The sequence below is a fragment of the Heterodontus francisci genome, chromosome 1, assembly GCF_036365525.1.
Source record: "Heterodontus francisci isolate sHetFra1 chromosome 1, sHetFra1.hap1, whole genome shotgun sequence".
Taxonomy (NCBI): Eukaryota; Metazoa; Chordata; class Chondrichthyes; order Heterodontiformes; family Heterodontidae; genus Heterodontus; species Heterodontus francisci.
The window spans coordinates 137750793-137772693 of NC_090371.1; the positions used below are offsets into that span (position 1 = coordinate 137750793).

Here is a 21901-nt window from a genome sequence, read left to right on the forward strand (position 1 = left end):
TAGGTCAATGATTTGCCCTCCATTCCAAGAGTTTCATGTTTAGCCAACAGGCTCTGTTACCAAATACTTTCTCAAAATCCATATAAATTACAGCCTTAGACATTCCGCTACCCACTATTCAAGTCACCTCTTCATAAAAAAATATCAGGTTTGTCAGGCATTACCTATCCATCACAAATCTATGCAAGACTTGTATTCCCTTGAGCATAGAAGCTTAAGGGTTGATATAATTGGGGTGTTTATGATTGTAATTTTTGATGGATCGGGAAAAACTCAAATTAAATCTGGACTATTCACAGCAGATCTAAGGAAACACTTCGCTATGCAAAGTGTAGTGGAAATCCAGAATTCTCTCCCCAAAAAGCCATTGAGGCTATATTAATTGAAAATTTCAAAACTGCGTGTTAGATTTTTATTAGGCAAGGGTAGCATGGGATATGGAACCAAGACAGGTAAATTAAGATGCAGATGATCGAACTGAATTACAGCACACAGGCAAGGGACCGAGTGGCTTACTTCTGTTCCTATGAATACTAATGCACATTTTCCTGCCATAACAGGATAGGGGTCCTCAGAGATGTGTCAATATCTATAGGGATCCACAGAAGTGTGTTAATATTTGCAGGAGTACCATACACAATGTTTGAAACCCAATGTTTTAATACAAAATAGCCATAAACTGGAGATGGGGCAAGGACTAGCAGAAGGCTGCTACTTCCAAGTCCACTAAAACTATTAACAAAAAGGAAGTCTATTCTATATTTTATACTACAATACTGATTTAATGTGAGAATACGGCAAAGGTTAAAAAAAAACTTTTTACAAGATGCCTAGATCATCTTGCAACTACCAAAAGATCTGAAAGGCCCTTTCTAGAAAAAGTTTAATAGCAACTACATTTATGGAAGGAAAGCTAGAGAGGAGCTGTGACTAACGTGCCCAGGTTGGTGAAATTTCTCATTTCTATACAGAATGACACACATTTTCTTTAACTCTGGTCATCCAGTCAATAGCTCAGCGAGTAAATAAGACATCTGCTTTAGTTGTCAGTTAAGTATATTTGATGTGTGGTCTATGATGAGTCAGCTAATTGCACTGTCACATTAAAATTGGCCTCAGCTTTCCAGTCTGAAAGGAGGACACAACCAACAATGATTCCTACTCATGTTTACGACCCAGAGGCCCTTGACCAACTATGATGCCCTCTTCCTCCTGGTCTTGATGGAAAATGGCCATTAAGAAGGGTCAAACAGCAACTACCACCTACAGAACTATACACCAGCAATGAACAAATTTCATTGAAAATGTATTAAGGAAATAAAGTAAGAAAACCAACTAATTCCCCGTCAGGGATATTGGTTCATAGGTGCTTTTCCTGCAGTGCAAGTTCATAAGCAAAGCTGAGAAAGAGTAAAGATTGCCGAGGCGTTGCTCTTCAAGGAGAGAAAACAACGATTACCACAGGTTGCTTACATGAATGCTTTAGCAGTCTATTACAGCTTAAGAACTGCATATGGGACTTTGGACAAGGGTGAGAATTTGTAGGACAGTATAAGGGTTGCCATTTAAATGTAATAAAAGTTTTTTTTTAAAAAAACAGATGGAGTTGCAGTTCCAGAGAATAAATTTAAATAAGTCACAATGCACCAGCCTATTACATGAAACAAGACTGAAGGGCTGAAAAGCCTTTCCTTAGCACAAATTCAGAGTCTAAGGACTGAAATCTGAAAGTGCTTAAATCACAGTTCCATGGTGACAGAGCTTTAAAAAGGTGAACTGTATCTCAGTTAAATAAAAACATAGGCATTTTCTAAATATATAAAGCTACATTAACCCCTGTTCTATTATCCAACAAGCACTCATCAAAAGACCAAACCCTTCTGAAGATATAGACAAATAGACCTTTAAAAACTTCACAATTATGAAATTTCAGAAAACATGGTTTTTAACAAATATGCATATTATACTTGTCAAAAGGGCACATTTTATCAGCCAATGATCAGCCATTAGTCTGTCATCACAAATTTAAAAAAATCACTGTTCAATTCAGCAATGGCAAAATTAATACATGTCTCAAACTTTGAGAAATCAACTATTATATTAAATGACCCCAACGTTAGTGAAAACCTTTAGGATGAAATACCATTTTAATACGAATAGAAAGCTTGGCTGTATATACAGGAAATATCCCATTATTTGAATTTTCAGAGATTCTGGACAGAGTGCAGACAATCTGATCAATAACACCTCTATTTCTACGTGAACTTTAAATTATATACAGCAAGAGAAGAGCCACCACAGCCTCCAGAGTAGATTATAGAAATTGTAAATCACAAGTAGGGAGTGAATACTTAAGCACCTGTTAAGTAATTCAAAATAGTGATCGCATTACTTAACAGCTACAACCATTTAAGAAAACCTAGCCTGTCAAACTCTTTTTGATTGTGTCATAGCAAAACCTTTTGTAGAACAATGTAATCATGGGAGGATAATCAAGTAATCTACTCATGATCAGGTATACGCTTCAACCTTTAATTTGATACCCATGAAAACTTAACATTCGAAAACGTCGTCACATTAATCGTGGCATTAATGCACGAGTTAAAGAGTGAAGCAGCCTCTCACTAAATAGCAAACTAAATAGAAACTCTGATCAGAGGTATTACCCAAGTAATGGCTACATAACAGCCATGACACATTCAAAAAATAGAAAACAACCATTTTCTAAGATGCAGGCCACATTACACGTTTTTTTTATCAAAAACAAACTGATGCAATTGAAAGCCTTGGTCACCTTGTTAAACTGTACTAAAGCAGGTGTGTGTGTCATCTTCAGGAATGAATGCAACTCAAACTCAGGATCCTTACAATGCAGAGTAGGAAAAAAAATTAAAAAGTATTTCACGTTTCCCCTTTGTTTTAATTTACACAGATCTTTTGAGAGCTTTATTTACAGAGCATCGAATCCAGTCTCGTTTATAGCGATCACATATTACAGTGATGTTTAAAATGGAATCTATGCAGAACCCAGAAAGAACAAAGGGCAGAAGTGTTTGTCAATGAAAGGGCATCTGGGCTACAGGAGCAATCCCAAATTCCTCAGTTACTGAGCAGTCGTTCTGTTGCACACTCCACGTCCCAGGATTGTGAAGACAAGGCCACTATTACTGCATTCTGTAGAAAAAATACAATAAGTTTAAATCTGCAGTAGAAAGCAGCAAGATTACATTTTGTAATTCTAAATGAGCAATAATTACATCTGTAATAGGTCTACCACAAATGACTGATTGGCCAAGTGCAGACCATGGAATAATAGATGTACGAAGTCAAACAATATTGCATAAAATTCGTACATAGTCCATAACTAAGCTTTACATATACAGCCTAGTTAAATTTAGTCTGTTAATTTAAACTGAGCCATGCAAACTTTTAAACCACCATGACCTGAAATTTTTCCCTGCAGTATATGTTTTCATGAACAGTAAGAAATCAGATGTACTACAGTAGCATAACTCCATGCTATATGCCTTATCATGCTTCTCTAAGAAATTACAATGAGACCACTTCTGGATTATGTCAATCTGAATACCACAAAATGTCACAATACATACACTGTTAATAGTAATATCTCACTTGCTGCACAATTCCTCAAAGCTTATTACATCATCAAATGGAGTCAAAGATTTATAAAAAAGTATAAATGGAAGCCATTTTATGGGCAGTCAGGTAGTGCAACTCTGACATATCAAGAACCAAGGAACAGGACTAGCCCCATTAGCCCCTCCTGCCTGCCCCACCGTTCAACGAAATCATCTGTGGCCGAACTTCATATCCTTTACCCCATATCCCTTAATACTCCTGGTTAAGAGAAATCTATCAATCTCAGATTTAAAATTAACAATTGACCCAGCATCAACTGCTGTTTTGCAGGACAGTTTCAAATTTCTACCACCCTTTGCATGTAAATAAGTGTTTCCTAACCTTTCTCCTGGTTCTAATTTTTAAGGCTATGTCCCCTAATGCTAGACGCCTCGGCTAGCGAAAATAATTTCCCTTTATCGATCCCATCAATTCCCCTTATTACCTTGAAAACTTCAATCAAATTACCCCTTAATCTTCTAAATAATTTAGCCCTTGGACTCCAGGTATCATCTAGCAAATCTACGCTACACTTCCTCCAAGGCCAATTGATCCTTCCTAAAGTGTGGTGCCCAAAACTGGTCACAGTACTCCAGGTGTCCTCTAAAAAGAGCTTTGTATAGCTGAAGCATGACTTCTACCCCTTGTATTCTAGTCCTCTAGATATAAAGGTCAAAGAACAAAGAAAATTACAGCACAGGAACAGGCCCTTCGGCCCTCCAAGCCTGCGCCGATCCAGATCCTCTATCTAAACATTTCGCCTATTTTCTAAGGGTCTGTATCTCTTTGCTTCCTGCCCATTCATGTATCTGTCTAGATACATCTTAAAAGACGCCATCGTGCCCGCGTCTACCACCTCCGCTGGCAACGCGTTCCAGACACCCACCACCCTCTGCGTAAAGAACTTTCCACGCATATCCCCCCCCTAAACTTTTCCCATCTCACTTTGAACTCGTGACCCCTAGTAATTGAATCCCCCACTCTGGGGAAAAAGATTCTTGCTATCCACCCTGTCTATACCTCTCATGATTTTGTACACCTCAATCAGGTCCCCCCTCAACCTCCGTCTTTCTAATGAAAATAATCCTAATCTACTCAACCTCTCTTCATAGCTAGCCCCCTCCATACCAGGCAACATCCTGGTGAACCTCCTCTGCACCCTCTCCAAAGCATCTACATCCTTTTGGTAATGTGGCGACAAGAACTGTACGCAGTATTCCAAATGTGGCCAAACCAAAGTCTTATACAACTGTAACATGACCTGCCAACCCTTGTACTCAATACCCCGTCCGATGAAGCATTCCATTAGCCATTTAATTTTTTTTGTACCTGTTTATGACACTTTAATGATTACGTACATGGACCACTAAGTCTCTTTTGACCTCAACTGTTTATATAGTTATTAGCTGTTTAAAAAGGGTAGATCAGATTACTTTCGAAGTCCAAAGTTGGATGGCCTCAAACCTGTCTATAATGAAATCCATTGCCACTGTTTTGTCCACTCACTTAATCTATTCATAGCTCTTACTTGGATATGTGGCTCTCTACTCCACCATCTCCTCAGCTGTGGTATAAATAGGCTCTGAAACATGGTAAATTATTTTTGATCACCTCCACTGACCTTCCGTTGTTTCAGCCATTAACAGATTTGCCCAGTCTACTGTGGACAGTCTGTCTTATCCCATTCAAGGCAGCCTGATCTAAATCTAGAATCTTAGTAGCTGTTTTGCTTTTCACCCTGTCAAACACAAGTTTGAACGCCATCATTTTATGATTGCTATTAGATGAATGTTCATGGATCATTAGGCTGCCAGCTAAACCTGGCTCATTACCCATTATATCAAATATGGACTGTCCCTTCACACGCAGAATCACTGCTACGGCCTTAGGCACTTTCTTTTGTTTCTTCTCCCGAAAGTTAAATCAGGCAATGTTAATTCAGGCAGAGCTCATATAAAGCCTGGTGGTCCATTAGCACAGTATTAGCAGAATCTTTGGAGCAGATTCCTTTTTAATCATCATGCACAAGAACAACTGATATTTATACAGCACCTTTTACCTAATAAAACATCCCAAGGCACTTCACAGGGCATTATAAAACAAAATATGACACCGAGCCACATAAGGAGATATCAGGGCAGATGACCAAAAGCTTGGTCAAAGAGGTACGGTTTTAAGCAGTGTCTTAAAGGAGGAGATAGAGAAGCGGAGAGGTGTAGGGAGGGAATTCATGGCCACGATGGTGGAGCTATTAAAATCAGGGATGTTTAAGAGGAGAAGCACAGATATCTGAGAGGGCTGTGGCGCTGGAGGAGATTACAGAGACAAGACAGGGGCAAGGCCACGGCGAAATCTGAAAATACGACAATTTTTAAAGTGAGGCGCTGCTCGACTGGCAGCAACTGTCCCTGAGCACAGGGGTGATGGGTGAACGGCATTTGGTGCAAAGAACAAAGAACAGTACAGCACAGGAACAGGCCATTCGGCCCTCCAAGCCTGCGCCAATCTTGATGCCTGCCTAAACTGAAACCTTCTGTACTTCCGGGGACCATATCCCTCTATTCCCATCCTATTCATGTATTTGTCAAGATGCCTCTTAAACGTCATCATCGTACCTGCTTCCACCAACTCCCCCGGCAGCAAGTTCCAGGCACTCACCACCCTCTGTGTAAAGAACTTGCCTCGCACATCCCCTCTAAACTTTGCCCCTCTCACCTTAAACCTATGTCCCCTAGTAACTGACTCTTCCACCCTGGGAAAAAGCTTGACTATCCACGCCGCTCATAACTTTGTAAACCTCTATCATGTCGCCCCTCCACCTCCATCGTTCCAGTGAAAACAATCAGATTTTATCCAACCTCTCCTCATAGCTAATGCCCTCCAGACCAGGCAACATCCTGGTAAACCTCTTCTGTACCCTCTCCAAAGCTTCCACGTCCTTCTGGTAGTGTGGCGACCAGAATTGCACGCAATATTCTAAGTGTGGCCTAACTAAAGTTCTGTACAGCTGCAGCATGACTTACCAATTTTTATACTCTATGCCCCGACCGATGAAGGCAGGCATGCCGTATGCCTTCTTGACTACCTTATCCACCTGCGTTGCCACTTTCAGTGACCTGTGGACCTGTACGCCCAGATCTCTGTGCCTGTCAATACTCCTAAGGGTTCTGCCATTTACTGTATACTTCCCACCTGCATTACCTTCCAAAATGCATTACCTCACATTTGTCCGGATTAAACTCCATCTGCCATTTCTCCGCCCAAGTCTCCAACCGATCTATATCCTGCTGTATCCTCTGACAATCCGCAACTCCACCAACCTTTGTGTCGTCCGCAAACTTACTAATCAATCAGACCAGCTACATTTTCCTCCAAATCATTTATATATACTACAAAGAGCAAAGGACCCAGCACTGATCCCTACGCAACACCACTAGTCACATCCCTCCATTCAGAAAAGCACCCTTCCACTGCTATCCTCTGTCTTCTATGACAGAGCCAGTTCTGTATCCATCTTGCCAGCTCACCTCTGATCCCGTGTGACTTCACCTTTTGTACCAGTCTGCCATGAGGGACCTTGTCAAAGGCTTTACTGAAGTCCATAAAGATAACATCCACTGCCCTTCCTTCATCAATCATCTTCGTCACTTCCTCAAAAAACTCAATCAAATTAGTGAGACACGACCTCCCCTTCACAAAACCGTGCTGCCTCTCGCTAATAAGTTCCTTTGTTTCCAAATGGGAGTAAATCCTGTCCCGAAGAATCCTCTCTAATAATTTCCCTACCACTGACGTAAGGCTCACCGGCCTATAATTTCCTGGATTATCCTTGCTACCCTTCTTAAACAAAGGAACAACATTGGCTATTCTCCAGTCCTCTGGGACTTCACCTGTAGCCAATGAGGATGCAAAGATTTCTGTCAAGGCCCCAGCAATTTCTTCCCTTGCCTCCCTTAGTATTCTGGGGGTAGATCCCATCAGGCCCTGGGGACTTATCTACCTTAATGCTTTGCAAGACACCCAACACCTCCTCCTTTTTGATAATGAGATGACTGAGACTATCTGCACTCCCTTCCCTAGGCTCATCATCCACCAAGTCCTTCTCTTTGGTGAATACTGATGCAAAGTACTCATTTAGTACCTCGCCCATTTCCTCTGGCTCCACACATAGATTCCCTTCTCTGTCCTTGAGCGGGCCAACCCTTTCCCTAGTTACCCTCTTGCTCTTTATATATGTATAAAAAGCCTTGGGATTATCCTTAATCCTGTTTGCCAATGACTTTTCATGACCCCTTTTAGCCCTCCCGACTCCTTGCTTAAGTTCCTTTCTACTGTCTTTATATTCCTCAAGGGATTAGTCTGTTCCTAGCCTTCCAGCCCTTACAAATGCTTCCTTTTTCTTTTTGACTAGGCTCACAATATCCCGCGTTATCCAAGGTTCCCGAAACTTGCCAAACTTATCCTTCTTCCTCACAGCAACATGCTGGTCCTGGATTCTAATAAACTGACATTTGAAAGACTCCCACGTCAGATGTTGATTTATCCTCAAACAGCAGCCCCCAATCTACATTCTTCAGTTCCTGCCTAATATTGTTATAATTAGCCTTCCCCCAATTTAGCACCTTCACCCGAGGACTACTCTTATCCTTATCCACAAGTACCTTAAAACTTATGGAATTATGGTCACTGTTCCCGAAATGCTCCCCTACTGAAACTTCGACCACCTGGCCGGGCTCAATGCCCAATACCAGGTCCAGTACGGCCCCTTCCCTAGTTGGACTATCTACATATTGTTTCAAGAAGCCCTCCTGGATGCTCCTTACAAATTCTGCCCCATCCAAGCCCCTAGCACGAAGTGAGTCCCAGTCAATATAGGGGAAGTTAAAATCACCCACCACTACAACCCTGTTACCTTTACATCTTTCCAAAATCTGTCTACATATCTGCTCCTCTACCTTGCGCTGGCTGTTGGGAGGCCTGTAGAAAACCCCCAACATCGTGACTGCACCCTTCCTATTCCTGAGCTCCACCCATATTGCCTCGCTGCACGACCCCTCCGACGTGTCCTCCCGCAGTACAGCTGTGATATTCTCCTTAACAAGTAATGCAACTCCCCCACCCCTTTTACATCCCCCTCTATCCCGCCTGAAGCTTCTAAATCCTGGAACATTTAGCTGCCAATCCTGTCCTTCCCTCAACCAAGTCTCTGTAACAGCAACAACATCATAGTTCCAAGTACTAATCCAAGCTCTAAGTTCATCTGCCTTACCTGTTATACTTCTCGCATTGAAACAAATGCACTTCAGACCAACAGTCCTGTTGTGCTCCGCAACATCTCCCTGCCTGCTCTTCCTCTTAGTCTTACTGGCCTTATTTACTAGTTCCCCCTCATTTATTTCACTTGCTGTCCTACTGCTCTGGTTCCCACCCCACTGCCACACTAGTTTAAACCCTCCTGAGTGACACTAGTAAACCTCGCAGCCAGGATATTTGTGCCCCTCCAGTTTAGATGCCATCTGTCCCTGAAGAGATCCCAATGGTCCAGATATCTGAAACCCTCCCTTTTACACCAGCTGTTCAGCCACGTGTTTCGCTGCACTATCTTCCTATTTCTAGCCTCATTGGCACGTGGCACAGGGAGTAATCCCGAGATTACAACCCTAGAGGTCCTGTCTTTTAACTTTCTACCTAACTCCCGAAACTCCCCCTGCAGGACCGCGTCACTCTTCCTGCCTTTGTCATTGGTACCGATGTGTACCACAACGTCTGGCTGTTCACCCTCCCCCTTCAAGTTAGAACAGAGAAATGTTAACACACAGAGCTCAAAACAAATAGCCATGTGAGAAAATAATTGGTTTTAAAAATGATTAGAAACACCTAAATGGGTGCATTTGAGGGTATAAACAGCAGAAAAATTGCACTGTTACATAGTATTTTTACCCAAAAACTAAACTACAATTTTACTCCGATCAACCTTTTCAGAGAGACACATCTGCCACTTCCCATAATGTTCAGAATACTTTTGAATGCAAAGGTGAATGACAGTACCTCTCTGCATATATTCCAGGCTGCACTGGAGCAACCCTGTTGAGTGTGTGCTATGTAAATGGGTCAACTCCACATCAGTTTGTGCCCAATACAGCAAGATCAAAGACTCGAATGGATATCAGAGCTAGCAAAGCAAATAGGTGAACTCACATTATGCTACATAACATTATTTGAAAACAAATAGTATGATTATCAGCACCTCATTTGGAAAATAGGCACCATCTGCCTATTTTACAGGTTAATATAATCAACCTAGTCACATCGATGACTAGAATGTGTTAGTCTTAAGGCATCCAACTGGCTGCAGAAAAAAGCCTCTGAAGCTGGTTTTTAGCCAATTACTTATATCCCACTTTCGCACTGGGCAGTGAGAGCCAGGAGGAGGAAGAAAGTGAGTGAATGATGTTGAAAGTTAATTTTAAAATAGCTTACATAGGTACATTAGATTAGAAAGAAACAAGTAAAAGTGAAGTCAATAAATAGGTGAGAAAGAAAGAATGGAAGAAGAAAAAAGCAAAAGCTTGGCGATGATGTTTAACATTTATTTGTATTCAAAATTTTACTGTCTCTGTACATTTCAGTGGCGTAGGGTTATTTCATTAGTAAACTTTCTCCGGTCACTTTGTTACTATAAGACAGGGTTTGCCGCCTCGTAACACGTTACAGCAAGAATGCCTTAAAATGTTGGCCAGGAGTCTGGAATATTCACCACCAGTCAACAATCCAGGGGTTAATATATATGTACAACATTTAAAAAAATTAACAGGAATGGTTCTAATTTATGGATATTATGCTAGATTTTGCACCCATTGTTGCTGGGTTAAAAAAAAATCTAGCCCAAATGAACATTCCAGAAAAGACTTTTCATTTCCTCCCATGTCCTGTCAAACTACTGGAATGGTCTTAATTTCCATATTAAGTTCCTTCTCAGTCTCCCTTAGAAAACAATTGAAGCTAGCGTGGACCCATACTGTACAGTAGTCGAGGTCATAAGGTTTTGTATAAGATCATTACCTCTTGGCTTGACATCCTATTCCAAGATAAAACTCAAAATTATTAGGGTTTTTTTTTAACAGCTTCATCAATCTGAGGTGGTGCCTTTATCATTATTAACCTGTACCCCACAAGTCCCTCTACTCCCACGGCATCGAGCCTACCTTAATTCAGAGTATAATCAAAATGCATTGCCGCAGAATTAATTCATGTGCAAATTTTTACAACAGGTATTCACGAATCTACAACTCTGCTGGATTGCTAAGCATCAAATCTAACAAGTCTCTGCTCCAGCAGCTCAGATGTTGAAAGAAGAAACTATTTCTGACTTAGAGTAAGTTTTCTTATACTTTCAACCCTCACTCTTTTTATCTCTGATGTGTCCATTCAACCTTGGATTTCATCCATAATTAGCACAACTGCATTTTCCATGGTCCTCTTATCTGCCCAACAACCCATGTCCAACCAGTCAGCCTGCGCTGCAGTAGTTAACAATTAGTAATTTCCCAACCTTGTATCATGGAATTACATAAATTATACAGCACAAAAACAGGCCATTCAGCCCATGCCATCATTTATGCTCCACTTAAGCCTCTCCCATCCTTCCTCATCTTAGTATCAGTGTATATCTATGCATATCTAGCTTCCCCTTAAGTCCATCTATAGGCATCAACTACAGCTGATTATCCTATATTTATGGCCTCTAGTTTTGCATTTCCCCACAAGTGGAAATACTCTTCTCAGGGCAGTGTCCTAGGCCTAACCATCTTCAGCTGCTTCATCAATGACCTTCCCTCAATCAAAAGGTCAGAAGTGGAAATATTCGCTGATAATTACAGTATTCAGTTCCATTTGCAACTGGTCAGATAATGAAGCAATCTATGTCTCCATGCAGCAAGACCTGGACAACAGTCAAACTTGGGCTGATAAGTGGCAAGTAATATTCACATCACACAAGCACCAAGCCATCTCCAAGACAGCAAGTGTCTAACCACCTCCCATGACATTCAACTGCATTGTCATCACAGAATCCCCCACCAACATCCTGGGGGTCACCACTGACTAGAAACTTAACAGAACCAGCTACATAAATACAGTGGCTACAAGAGCAGGTCAGAGGCTGGGAATTCTGTGGCGAGTAACTCACCTCCTGAATCCTCAAAGTCTGTCCACCACCGCAGCCTCACAGCTCCAGGGACCCGGGTTCGATTCCGGGTACTGCCTGTGTGGAGTTTGCAAGTTCTCCCTGTGTCTGCGTGGGTTTTCTCCGGGTGCTCCGGTTTCCTCCCACAAGTCAAAAGACTTGCAGGTTGATAGGTAAATTGGCCATTATAAATTGTCACTAGTATAGGTAGGTGGTAGGGAAATATAGGGACAGGTGGGGATGTTTGGTAGGAATATGGGATTAGTGTAGGATTAGTATAAATGGGTGGTTGATGTTCGGCACAGACTCGGTGGGCCAAAGGGGCCTGTTTCAGTGCTGTATCTCTAATCTAATCTAAATCTACAAGGCACAAGTCAGAAGTGTGATGGAATACTCCCCATTTGTCTGGATGAGTGCAGCTCCAACACCACTCAAGAAGCTCGACACCATCCAGGACAAAGCACCCCATCCACCACCTTAAACATTAACTCCCTCTACTACCGGCGTACAATGTCTGCAGTATGTACTAAGATACACTGCAGCAACTCGCCAAGGTTTCTCCAATAGCACCTTCTAAACCCATGACTGCTACTGCCTAGAAAAGGGGTCTGCTACCTTTTCTTTAACATCTCATTTGCAGCTCCCAATTTTTTCCAGTTAGACTGCATTAACATGAAATAAGCCTAAAAAAAATTAAGAAAAGGAAAAGCCATGTTTATATTGTGGGGATAAAAGGCTAATCATTATGCTACAGTTTACAGTTTCAAATAATTATTTTAACAAATAAATAAACCTGTTCAAGTGGTATAGCTACACCATGGTTATACATAATGCCTTTGATTCTAGGAACAACTTTTGTGGTTACGACCATTATTGTTTCAAATATAGCTGAGATGATAAATTATTCTGAATGTGCTACTGGAAGCTTTTTTTTATATAATGAGAATAGCAGAAAAAATGGTCTTAATTCTATGCATCTTAAGTTGAAGTGTGTTTTAAAGATGACCTTACTGAAAAAATTATAGTTTAAAAAAAATCAAAAACTCGATAATAGGTCTACTTTAATTTTGTTTTTTCCCTATTGATGCATACATTCAACACATGTATTTTATTTATTAATATAAGCAAATTATGCATCCTACCAGAGACATTTGGCAAATTGCTGTGTATTTGGTTCAGAAATGTTGAATTTGCATTTTGCAGCTCCCACTAGTTTTTATTTCAGGCAATTTGTTTTTGAAAAAGGCTCTTCAGGTTCAAGAAAAGGTTGCAGATCCCTGGCCTAGAAGGACTGCAGCAGCAGGTGCATGGGAACACTACCATTTGCAACTTCCCCTCCAAGTACGCATCACTGTTCTTTCATCGTCACTGGTCAAAATCCTGGAACTCCCTACTGAGCAGCACTATGGGTGTACCTACACCACATGGACTGCAGCAGTTCAAGGCAGCAGCTCACACCACCTTAAGGGCAACTTGGAATGGACAATAACAGCTGGCCTTGCCAGTGATGCCCACATTCAATAAACGAATTAAAAAACTGTCCACTCTATCAAAAACTTCCAATATTTTCAAGACCTCCATTAGGTCAGTCCTGAGCCTTCTATTGCCAAGAGAAAAGAGACCAAACCAGTTTATCCTTTCCTGATAAGCATACTCTCATATTTCTAGTATCTTCCTTGCAAATCATTTTTGCACCCTCTCCAGTGGCTTTCTTTTGATAATGTTGCGACCAGAATTGAATTGAATGCGGTAGTTCAAGTGTTGTTTAACCAAGGTTTGATACAAGTTTAGCATAACTTCTTGATTGTTAAAATTCTGATTCTTTAGAAATAAACCCTAGTGCTTGGTTTGACTTTTTATGGCTTTATTAACCTGCTCAGTATTATTTAGTTCTATCTACATTACTTATCCTTCACTGATTCTTTCTTTAAGTGCTATATAAATTCTTATAATGCAACTCCTCCAATTCCCTGTAGGCGTAGCCTCACCATGTTATTAATAAATGTCAGTTGCAGCTCTTGGCTATACCTTTGGGAGGCCAACAATATTCAATATTTTTGCTAGTGGCTGCACATACCTTTAAATGCCACTCTCATTTCTGAAGTATTTCACTTCAGAAAACTGTTAAAACTATAAATATCAAAATTGTTACCAAAAATTGTAGCTCATTTGGCATGTTAAGGCTTTTTTAGGTAGCAAAGTTTCAAGACTCCTTGAACAGTTAAATGCTGACAAAGCCATTTTTCACATCTGGGAACCCTCTAGCAGTTTTCAAACTTCTGCCTAAGAAAACAGAAGCAATATGCATTCATTCACCAATGAAGAAGAAATAGCAAATTAGTAGTACGCTATGGGAGGTATACTTAGGAAATACAAGCCAATTCAGAGCAAAACAAAAAAAAAAGTTATCTTGTATACCTATGACAGTGTATCTAGACAGTTACAGCACAAATGCATTTTCATTTTCTATGAGGTGCAAATATGTTGTCTAGACTTTGTAACAAAGTGTTGTTCATGCCATATCATTATTCCCAACAAGTCTGTGGAAACTAGCTATTTACAAAGACATGGTGAACACCAAATACATTTTAAGATAAACTGCAGAACTAAAGTTCAGAGAATACACCATCTTCTCTTTATTACTTTATACTGTAGCATAACCAAGAACCACAAACACCACTGTTTCTACCTTCTGCTTTAATATTCTTGGTTTGTCACCAATAAGTCAAACCAAACTGATCACCATAATTTTCAGCACTTTGCTGCAATGTAAAGCAGGGTTTGACAAAAGTTTATCGTCCAAAATACACTACTAAATACAATCTCATTTATATTCCTATAAAATCGCTCCTCCAACCAACAAAAGGAGAATTTCTTTGGGATTTGTGAACAATGCTCACCTGACTAAGTTGGGCACAAGGACCAACTTCTAATGCCTAGAGAGCAATTTTACGTATTGTTGCTCTAGAAGTATCTGATTAGGTCAGAACACTCAACAGATTTGGCAGAGCTCATCTCATCTTTAGATGCTTTAAGTGTTGTAGAAAAAAGGCATTTAAAAAAATTTCTCTTCCCCACACAATGCACCCCAGCCTAGAGACAACCTCTTCCAAGAGCACACCAAATACAACTGACGGAAAACAATCTAAAGATGATTAATAAGCTGACACTACAACATGAAACAGATGAAGGATGCAGGCTTTCTTTCTGTCTTTTGTTTTTATCCATTAGAGGCAGTATTCAAACTTTGTGTACAGATTTTTAGGCTTTCCATCCTTATAATTTCAGTCTTTGTTCTTTGTGGCCTGAATCTGCGCCTTTCTATCTGTACCTTCTTTTCTGTATCAACATTCCTGCACTTTGTCTTTACAGTCAATTCCCTAAAGTGCTCTTGATGGATAGAAGCAGCATACAAATGACATTAAAAACAAAAAAGAAATATCCAATGGTATTTCAGAATTCAGAATGGGTTCAAGACTCAATCCAAAGACTTGGAACTTTAACCTCAAAGAACAGGTGGATATGGAATGGATGAGAAGTAAATTTTTCTTCAGGATAAAAGTAGATAAACAAGAGGTGCTTAAAAGGTTAGCATTCCTCAAAGTTGAGAAGTCAACTTGTCCGAATGAGATGCATCCTAGGTTACGGAGGAAAGAGCAGAAATTGCGGAGGCTCTGGTCATAATCTTCCAATTCTCCTTGGATATGGGGGTGGTGCCAAAGGACTGGAGAATTGAAAATGTTACACCTGTTTTAAAAAGGGGGGGGGGGAAGGATAAACCTAATGACATGCCAATCAAAACACCATCGGTTGTGGGAAAACTTTTAGAGACAATATTCTGGGACAAAACTAATTGGTATTTGGAAAAGTATAGGCTAACAAATGAAAGTCTGCATGAATGTTAAAGGCAAATCATGGTCGACCATATTGATGGAGTAAGTAATGGAGAGGGCTGGTGAGGATAGTACAACTGATGTTATTTATGCGGACTTTCAAAATGCATTTGGCAAAGTACCACACGACAGACTTATCAGAAAGCTTAAACCCCATGGGATTAAAGGGACAGTGGCATCATGGATACAAAATTGGTTAAGGGAGAAGAGTAGTGTTGAACGATTGTTTTCCAGACTGGAGAGAGGTATACGGTAGTGTTCCCCAGTGGTTGGTATTAGGACCGCTTTTTGATAATCACTTGGATTTGGGTATACTGGGCATAATTTCAAGGATTGTAGATGATACAAAACTCAGGAATGTAATAAACAATGAGCAGTACAGTAACAAATTTCACATGACATCGACTGGTGAAATGAGCAGGCACAGATAAAATTTAATGCAGACTAGTGTGAAGTACCTTTTGGTAGGAAGCATGAGGAAAGGGAATATAAACTAAATGGCACAATTTTAAAGGGGGTGCAGGAACAGAGAAACCTGGAGTGGATGTACATAAATCTTTGAACTTGGAGGACAAATTGAGAAGGCTGTTAAAAATGCATATGGAATCCTTTGTTTTATTAAGAGGAAGAGTGTACAAAAGCAAGGTAGTCATACGACACCTTTATGAAACACTGGAGTATTATGGCCAACTCTGGGCATCACATTTCATGAAGGTCCTGGAGAGGGTGCAGAGGAGATTTACTAGAATGGTACCAGGATGAGGGACTTCAGTTATGTGGAGAGACTGGAAAGAAGTTGGAGTTGTTCTCCTTAGTGCAGAGAAGGTTAAGGGAAGATTTGATAGAGGTGTTCCAAATCTTGAAGTGTCTTGATAGAGTAAATAAGGAGAAATTATTTCCAGTGGCAGAAGGGTCAGTAACCAGAGGACTAAGATTTAAGGTGATCAGCAAAAGAACCAGAAGCAACATGAGGAAACTTTTTTTTTAAACACAGCGCATGATGATGATCTGGAATGCACCATATGAAACAGCGGTGGAGGCAGATTCAACAGTAACATGCAAGAAAGAGAATTAAATAAATAGTCAAAGGGTAAAAATTTACAGGGCTTTGGGAAAACAGCAGGGAACTAACTGAACAGCTCTACCAAAGAGCCTGCAGAGGCACAATGGGCCAAACTGCCACCTCCTGCGCTGTATCATTCTATGATTCTAAGTAGGCGTAATGAAAATGGACACCAAAGCAGGAACAATTAGAAGGGATTAATGGTAGACTAGGTCAAAGAAATAGGATTTGAAGTGGAGGAAAAAGTGCAGAGGGAGGGAGGAAATTCCAAAAAATAAGACAGCTAAAGGGTCTCCCACTACCATGGGGAAAGGGTATAGATAGACAGACGATTAGAGAGAGTGAGAAGAATTGTGTTCCAGAGAGGATTAAAAGCTGGAGGAAATTGCAAAGTGAGGGTGGAGAAAAGCTAGGGAGGAACACAGACAAGGATTTTGGATTTAGTGTGTTGCAGGAATGGAAACAAGTATTAAATAGTGAGGACAAGGGTGATGCATGTGTAGGACAGGATACCTGTGGCAGAGTTTTAAACAATCTAGAGTTATGGAAGGACGAGAGAGTGTTAGAATAGCGGAGTCTGGAATTGAGAGGCATTCATCAAAATTTCACTGGGGGGGGGTAAAAGAGAAGAGGGGGCATGGAGAGAGTTTAAGTGGAGGTGGGAAAGGTTGAAGAGGTAGAAGCAAGCAGAATTAGTGATGGTTACAATATGGCTTTGAAATTCAGTTCAGGACAAGCAAGATACCTAGACTGTGAATTATCTGGTTCAATCTGAGATTAGCAGCCAGGGATAGAGATGGAGTCGATGGAAAGGCCCAATAAAGGTAGTTTCTGTACTTCCCAATGCTGAATAGGAGCAAGCTGTGATTCATTCAGGACTTTTCTGCTGGATAGGCAGACTGACAGCACGAGATAGTAAGGGTTGCGAGAAGAGGTACTGCTAAGTATCATCAATATGCAAGTGAAAGCTGACCTCATGACTATTTATAATGTTGCCAAGAGGTAGCATGTAAATTAAGGGACAAGGCTGATGATAGATCTTCAGGCAACTCTAGAGGGGAACAGTGCAGGTGAAGGAAGAGTAGCCGTTGCTAGAGTTGCAGTGATGACACTCAAATTGGTGAAATGGAACCAGGTAAGGACAGTCCTACAGAGCAGGACAACAGAGAGAATAGCATCGTCGACCATAATTGAACACCACGAGATGCCACGCAGTACAGTGCATCAGACTCTCAGTATCAACAATACTAGCATTATTAACTATTCAAACAAATAAGATATATACACAAATTTTAAACATCACTAACAGCAGGGCCATGCGAATTTCACTCCTTCTAACAGAAAAAGACATCAAATTGGATATTTTCAGAAAATGGTCAGAGAAATTTATCACCTCTTTAGATAAAAGGAAGAAATATTCATATTCTTCTATCCCTACTGAACCCCTGCCTTCCCGGGACTCAGAAGGTTCTAATCAAAGAACCAGGTAGTTGAAGCTTTTTTTTTTTTAAATTTGGCTTTCAATATGCCCCCTTCCTATGGCAGGAACATGTAATCTATATATTTGCCCAACAGATTCAATAGCCTTTGCTCACATAAAATTAGATTTTCAAAGCCTGTCCATACATTTGGATGGGACGTTAAACTGAGTTTGCTTCTACTTGTACCATTTATTCAGATGGATATTGGTTCTATTTAAAGCAGCCAAGGATTTTTCCCACTGTCTTGACCAATATTCCTCTTCGAACAGATACCAAAACCAAAAAATACAGATCAAGTGATTGTTTATTTCATTGCTGTTTTTGTGGGTCACCAGTGATACAGCACGGCTGAAACTTTGCCTATAATACTTATTGCATTTCAAGTGCAATTCACTATCTCGCAATTTGAGGCATTTCAACACAATGAGGAGCCATACATAGCAAGCATACGACAAAAATGCAGAAACTAGAACATAATGATTGTTAAAATGCAAGTTGGAAGTACAAAACTGTTTATAAGCAAACGCTTACTACATGTGCTAGGTAAAATTACTTTCAATACTCACTTTATCAAAGCCCATAGCACACAGTTTGTCTACTTTTCTAGTGTACTCAGGGCTAGGCATTGGCGCTCCAGCATACACGTGCGCCCAGAGTCGGGCTGTCTGTTTAAACATCTCTGGGTTTTGCTTGTACTGCAGAAAGAAAATAATCCATAAGTACACTTCTCAAATAGAGGCTATAAGCAATTACATTAACTTGCCATGATGAATTTAATATTTTAAAAAAGAATTCTGAACTGGAATTAATGAATTAAAAAATTCAACCTGCTCATATTTCAATGGTATAAATATACTTAAAACGTTTGTACAAAGATTAATAAAATTGAAGATCAAGAAAGTGGCCTTGGCAGAAATCTGGGGCCAGACACCCATCCCCTCAGCTCCCGAAAATATGGCGTCAGTTTTTGAGACAAAGTGGGTGAGTGCAAAAAACAAAAGGGATCAAATCAGGATAAACTTTTATGAGTAGAATTGATATCAAAGGAACAATTACACAATTTGAGTATTGCTGAAAATAGGGACATGTTGTCCAAGCTTTTCGTCTTGCACGCAAGACAATTCATAAGAATACCAAATGTAAGGGAAAGCAACAACTTCATATTTTATGAGAAGAGAGTGCTGATTGGTTGGCAAGTGAATTCTGATTGTTAGTGGCGTTGCCATGGAGAATGCACCAGTTTATGGTGACTGTCAAGCTTTGTTTGTAATTTAAACCAGACAGCTTGACTGTGATTGGTCAAGGCATTGCCCTGAGGAATGAACTAGCGAATGGCTGTCACTTATTTTGTTTAGCTGAAACAGGCACAGTGTGTGTACATGTTCTGTCTGCAAAGAACAGGGCCCTGTGTATTAATATATGTAACTTCCAGTACATGCAAATGCGCCACACTGGGAGCCCTACTGATTACAAAAAAAAACTAGTGCATTCTCCATGGAAAAGCCTCTACCAGTGCAAGACAAACAGCTTCGACAACATGTCTCTATTTTCAGCAATACTCAAGTCCTGTACTACCAAACGACGATTACACAATTTCTGTTAACTACAAAGTAACATTCAAGTAACTGCAGACTCAATACCCAACAACCCTAGTATTCAATCTCATCATTAATTATAAATTCCTGGAGGGTTAGCAACCCTCCTCCCTCTCTATAATCTAATTAAATCAAAACTCCACTCTGGATCAAATAGGTTTAAAAAATGAAATATGGCAAAAATTTAAAAAAAAATTTGAGGGTTAAAGACTGGACATGACTTCATATAGCTTCCAAATTTATGACAGATAGTTAGCCATCCTTTGGCCCAGACATTAAACTAAGGCTCCATCTTTTTTTTCATTCATTCATGGGATGTGAGCGTCGCTGGCTAGGCTAGCATTTATTGCCCTTCCCTAAATGCCCTTGAGAAGGTGGTGGTGAGCTACCTTCTTGAACCGCTGCAGTCCATGGGAGGTACGGACACCCACAGTGCTGTTAGGGAGTTCCAGGATTTTGACCCAGCGACAGTGAAGGAACGGCGATATAGTTCCAAGTCAGGAGGGTGTGCAACTTGGAGGGGAACTTGCAAGTGGCGGTGTTCCCATGCATTTGCTGCCCTTGTCCTTCTAGTTGGTAAAGGTCGCGGGTTTGGAAGGTGCAGTCTAAGGAGCCTTGGTGTGTTGCTGCAGTGCATCTTGTAGATGGTACACACTGCTGCCACTGTGCGTCGGTGGTGGAGGGAATGAATGTTTGTGAATGGGGTGCCAATTAAGCGGGCTGCTTTGTCCTGGATGGTGTCGAGCTTCTTGAGTGTTGTTGGAGTTGAACCCATCCAGGCAAGTGGAGAGTATTCCAGCACACTCCTGACTTGTGCCTTGTAGACGGTGGACAGGCTTTGGGGAGTCAGGTGGTGAGTTACTCACCACAGGATTCCTAGCCTCTGACCTGCTCTTGTAGATACGGTATTTATATGGCTACTCCAGTTGAGTTTCTGGTCAATGGTAACCCCATGGATGTTGATAGTGGGGGATTTAGCCAAGGTAATGCCATTGAATGTCATGGGGAAATGGTCAGATTCTCTCTTGTTGGAGATGGTCATTGCCTGGCACTTGTGTGGCACGAATGTCACTTGCCACGTTTCAGCCCAAGCCTGGATATTGTCCAGGTCTTGCTGCATTTCTACACGGACTGCAACAGTATCTGAGTCGTCGCGAATGGTGCTGAACATTGTGCAATCAGCAGCGAACATCCCCACTTCTGACCTTATGATTGAAGGAAGGTCATTGATGAAGCAGCTCAAGATGGTTGGGCCTAGGACACTACCCTGAGGAACTCCTGCAGTGATGTCCTGGAGCTGAGATGATTGACCTCCAACAACCACAACCATCTTCCTTTGTGCTAGGTATGACTCCAATCAGCAGAGAGGTTTTCCCTTGAATCCCATTGACTTCAGTTTTGCTGGGTGTAAAAAAAACCAATGGCACTATGACAAATAAAAGCAGGGGAGTTCTCGCTGGTGTCCTGGCCAATATTTATCCCTCAACCAACAGCAATGAAACAGAAGATCTGGTCATTTATCACACTGACATTTGTGGGATCTTGCTATGGTAAATTGGCTGCTGCGTTTCCTACATCATAACAATAACCAAACTTGACAAGTACTTCATTGGTTGTAAAGTGCTTTGGGATGCCCTAAGGTCGTGAGAGGCGCCAGATAAATGCAAGTTCTTTCTTCTTTGCCATTTGGTATTCACTTCTATAAAGTAATGCATCTGCAATATTGTTATCCTAGGAATCTTTTACTTTTTACATGGTATATTGTACAATGACCCATATAAGGAACTTCACATCAATTTGGCTCTTACTATCTTCTACCAAAGACAAAACATGTTCAGTATTCACATTGCAATGGCCCTTTGGTAACCTGAATTGGCTATTTTCCGTATCAGTGTATGATTAGGTGCGTGGGGGAGAGCTGATGGTAGGAAGGAGAGGAAGAACGAGAAACAAAACTTTGCCTGATTCTGTCCTCTGATCCACAGTTTTCAGAATGAGAGTGATTGGATTCTTCTCAGGAATAATTGCTGGTCAATTTCGCCCCC

At 40.8% G+C, this 21901-nt stretch overlaps 1 protein-coding gene across 4 annotated transcripts in view; it reads right to left on the bottom strand.

Annotated features, from left to right (window-relative positions):
* Positions 1-2128: 2128 nt before the first annotated feature.
* Positions 2129-21901, bottom strand: part of ube2kb (ubiquitin-conjugating enzyme E2Kb (UBC1 homolog, yeast)) — an 89395-nt gene continuing 69622 nt past the window's right edge. For all 4 annotated transcript variants that reach the window (XM_068036551.1, XM_068036571.1, XM_068036561.1 and 1 more), the window contains 2 exons: positions 18828-18956; positions 2129-3174 (listed from right to left, as the gene is read on the bottom strand). In XM_068036551.1, the coding sequence (XP_067892652.1) occupies positions 3100-3174; positions 18828-18956 (204 nt within the window). In that variant the 3' untranslated portion in view covers positions 2129-3099. The remainder of the gene's footprint in view (positions 3175-18827; positions 18957-21901) is intronic.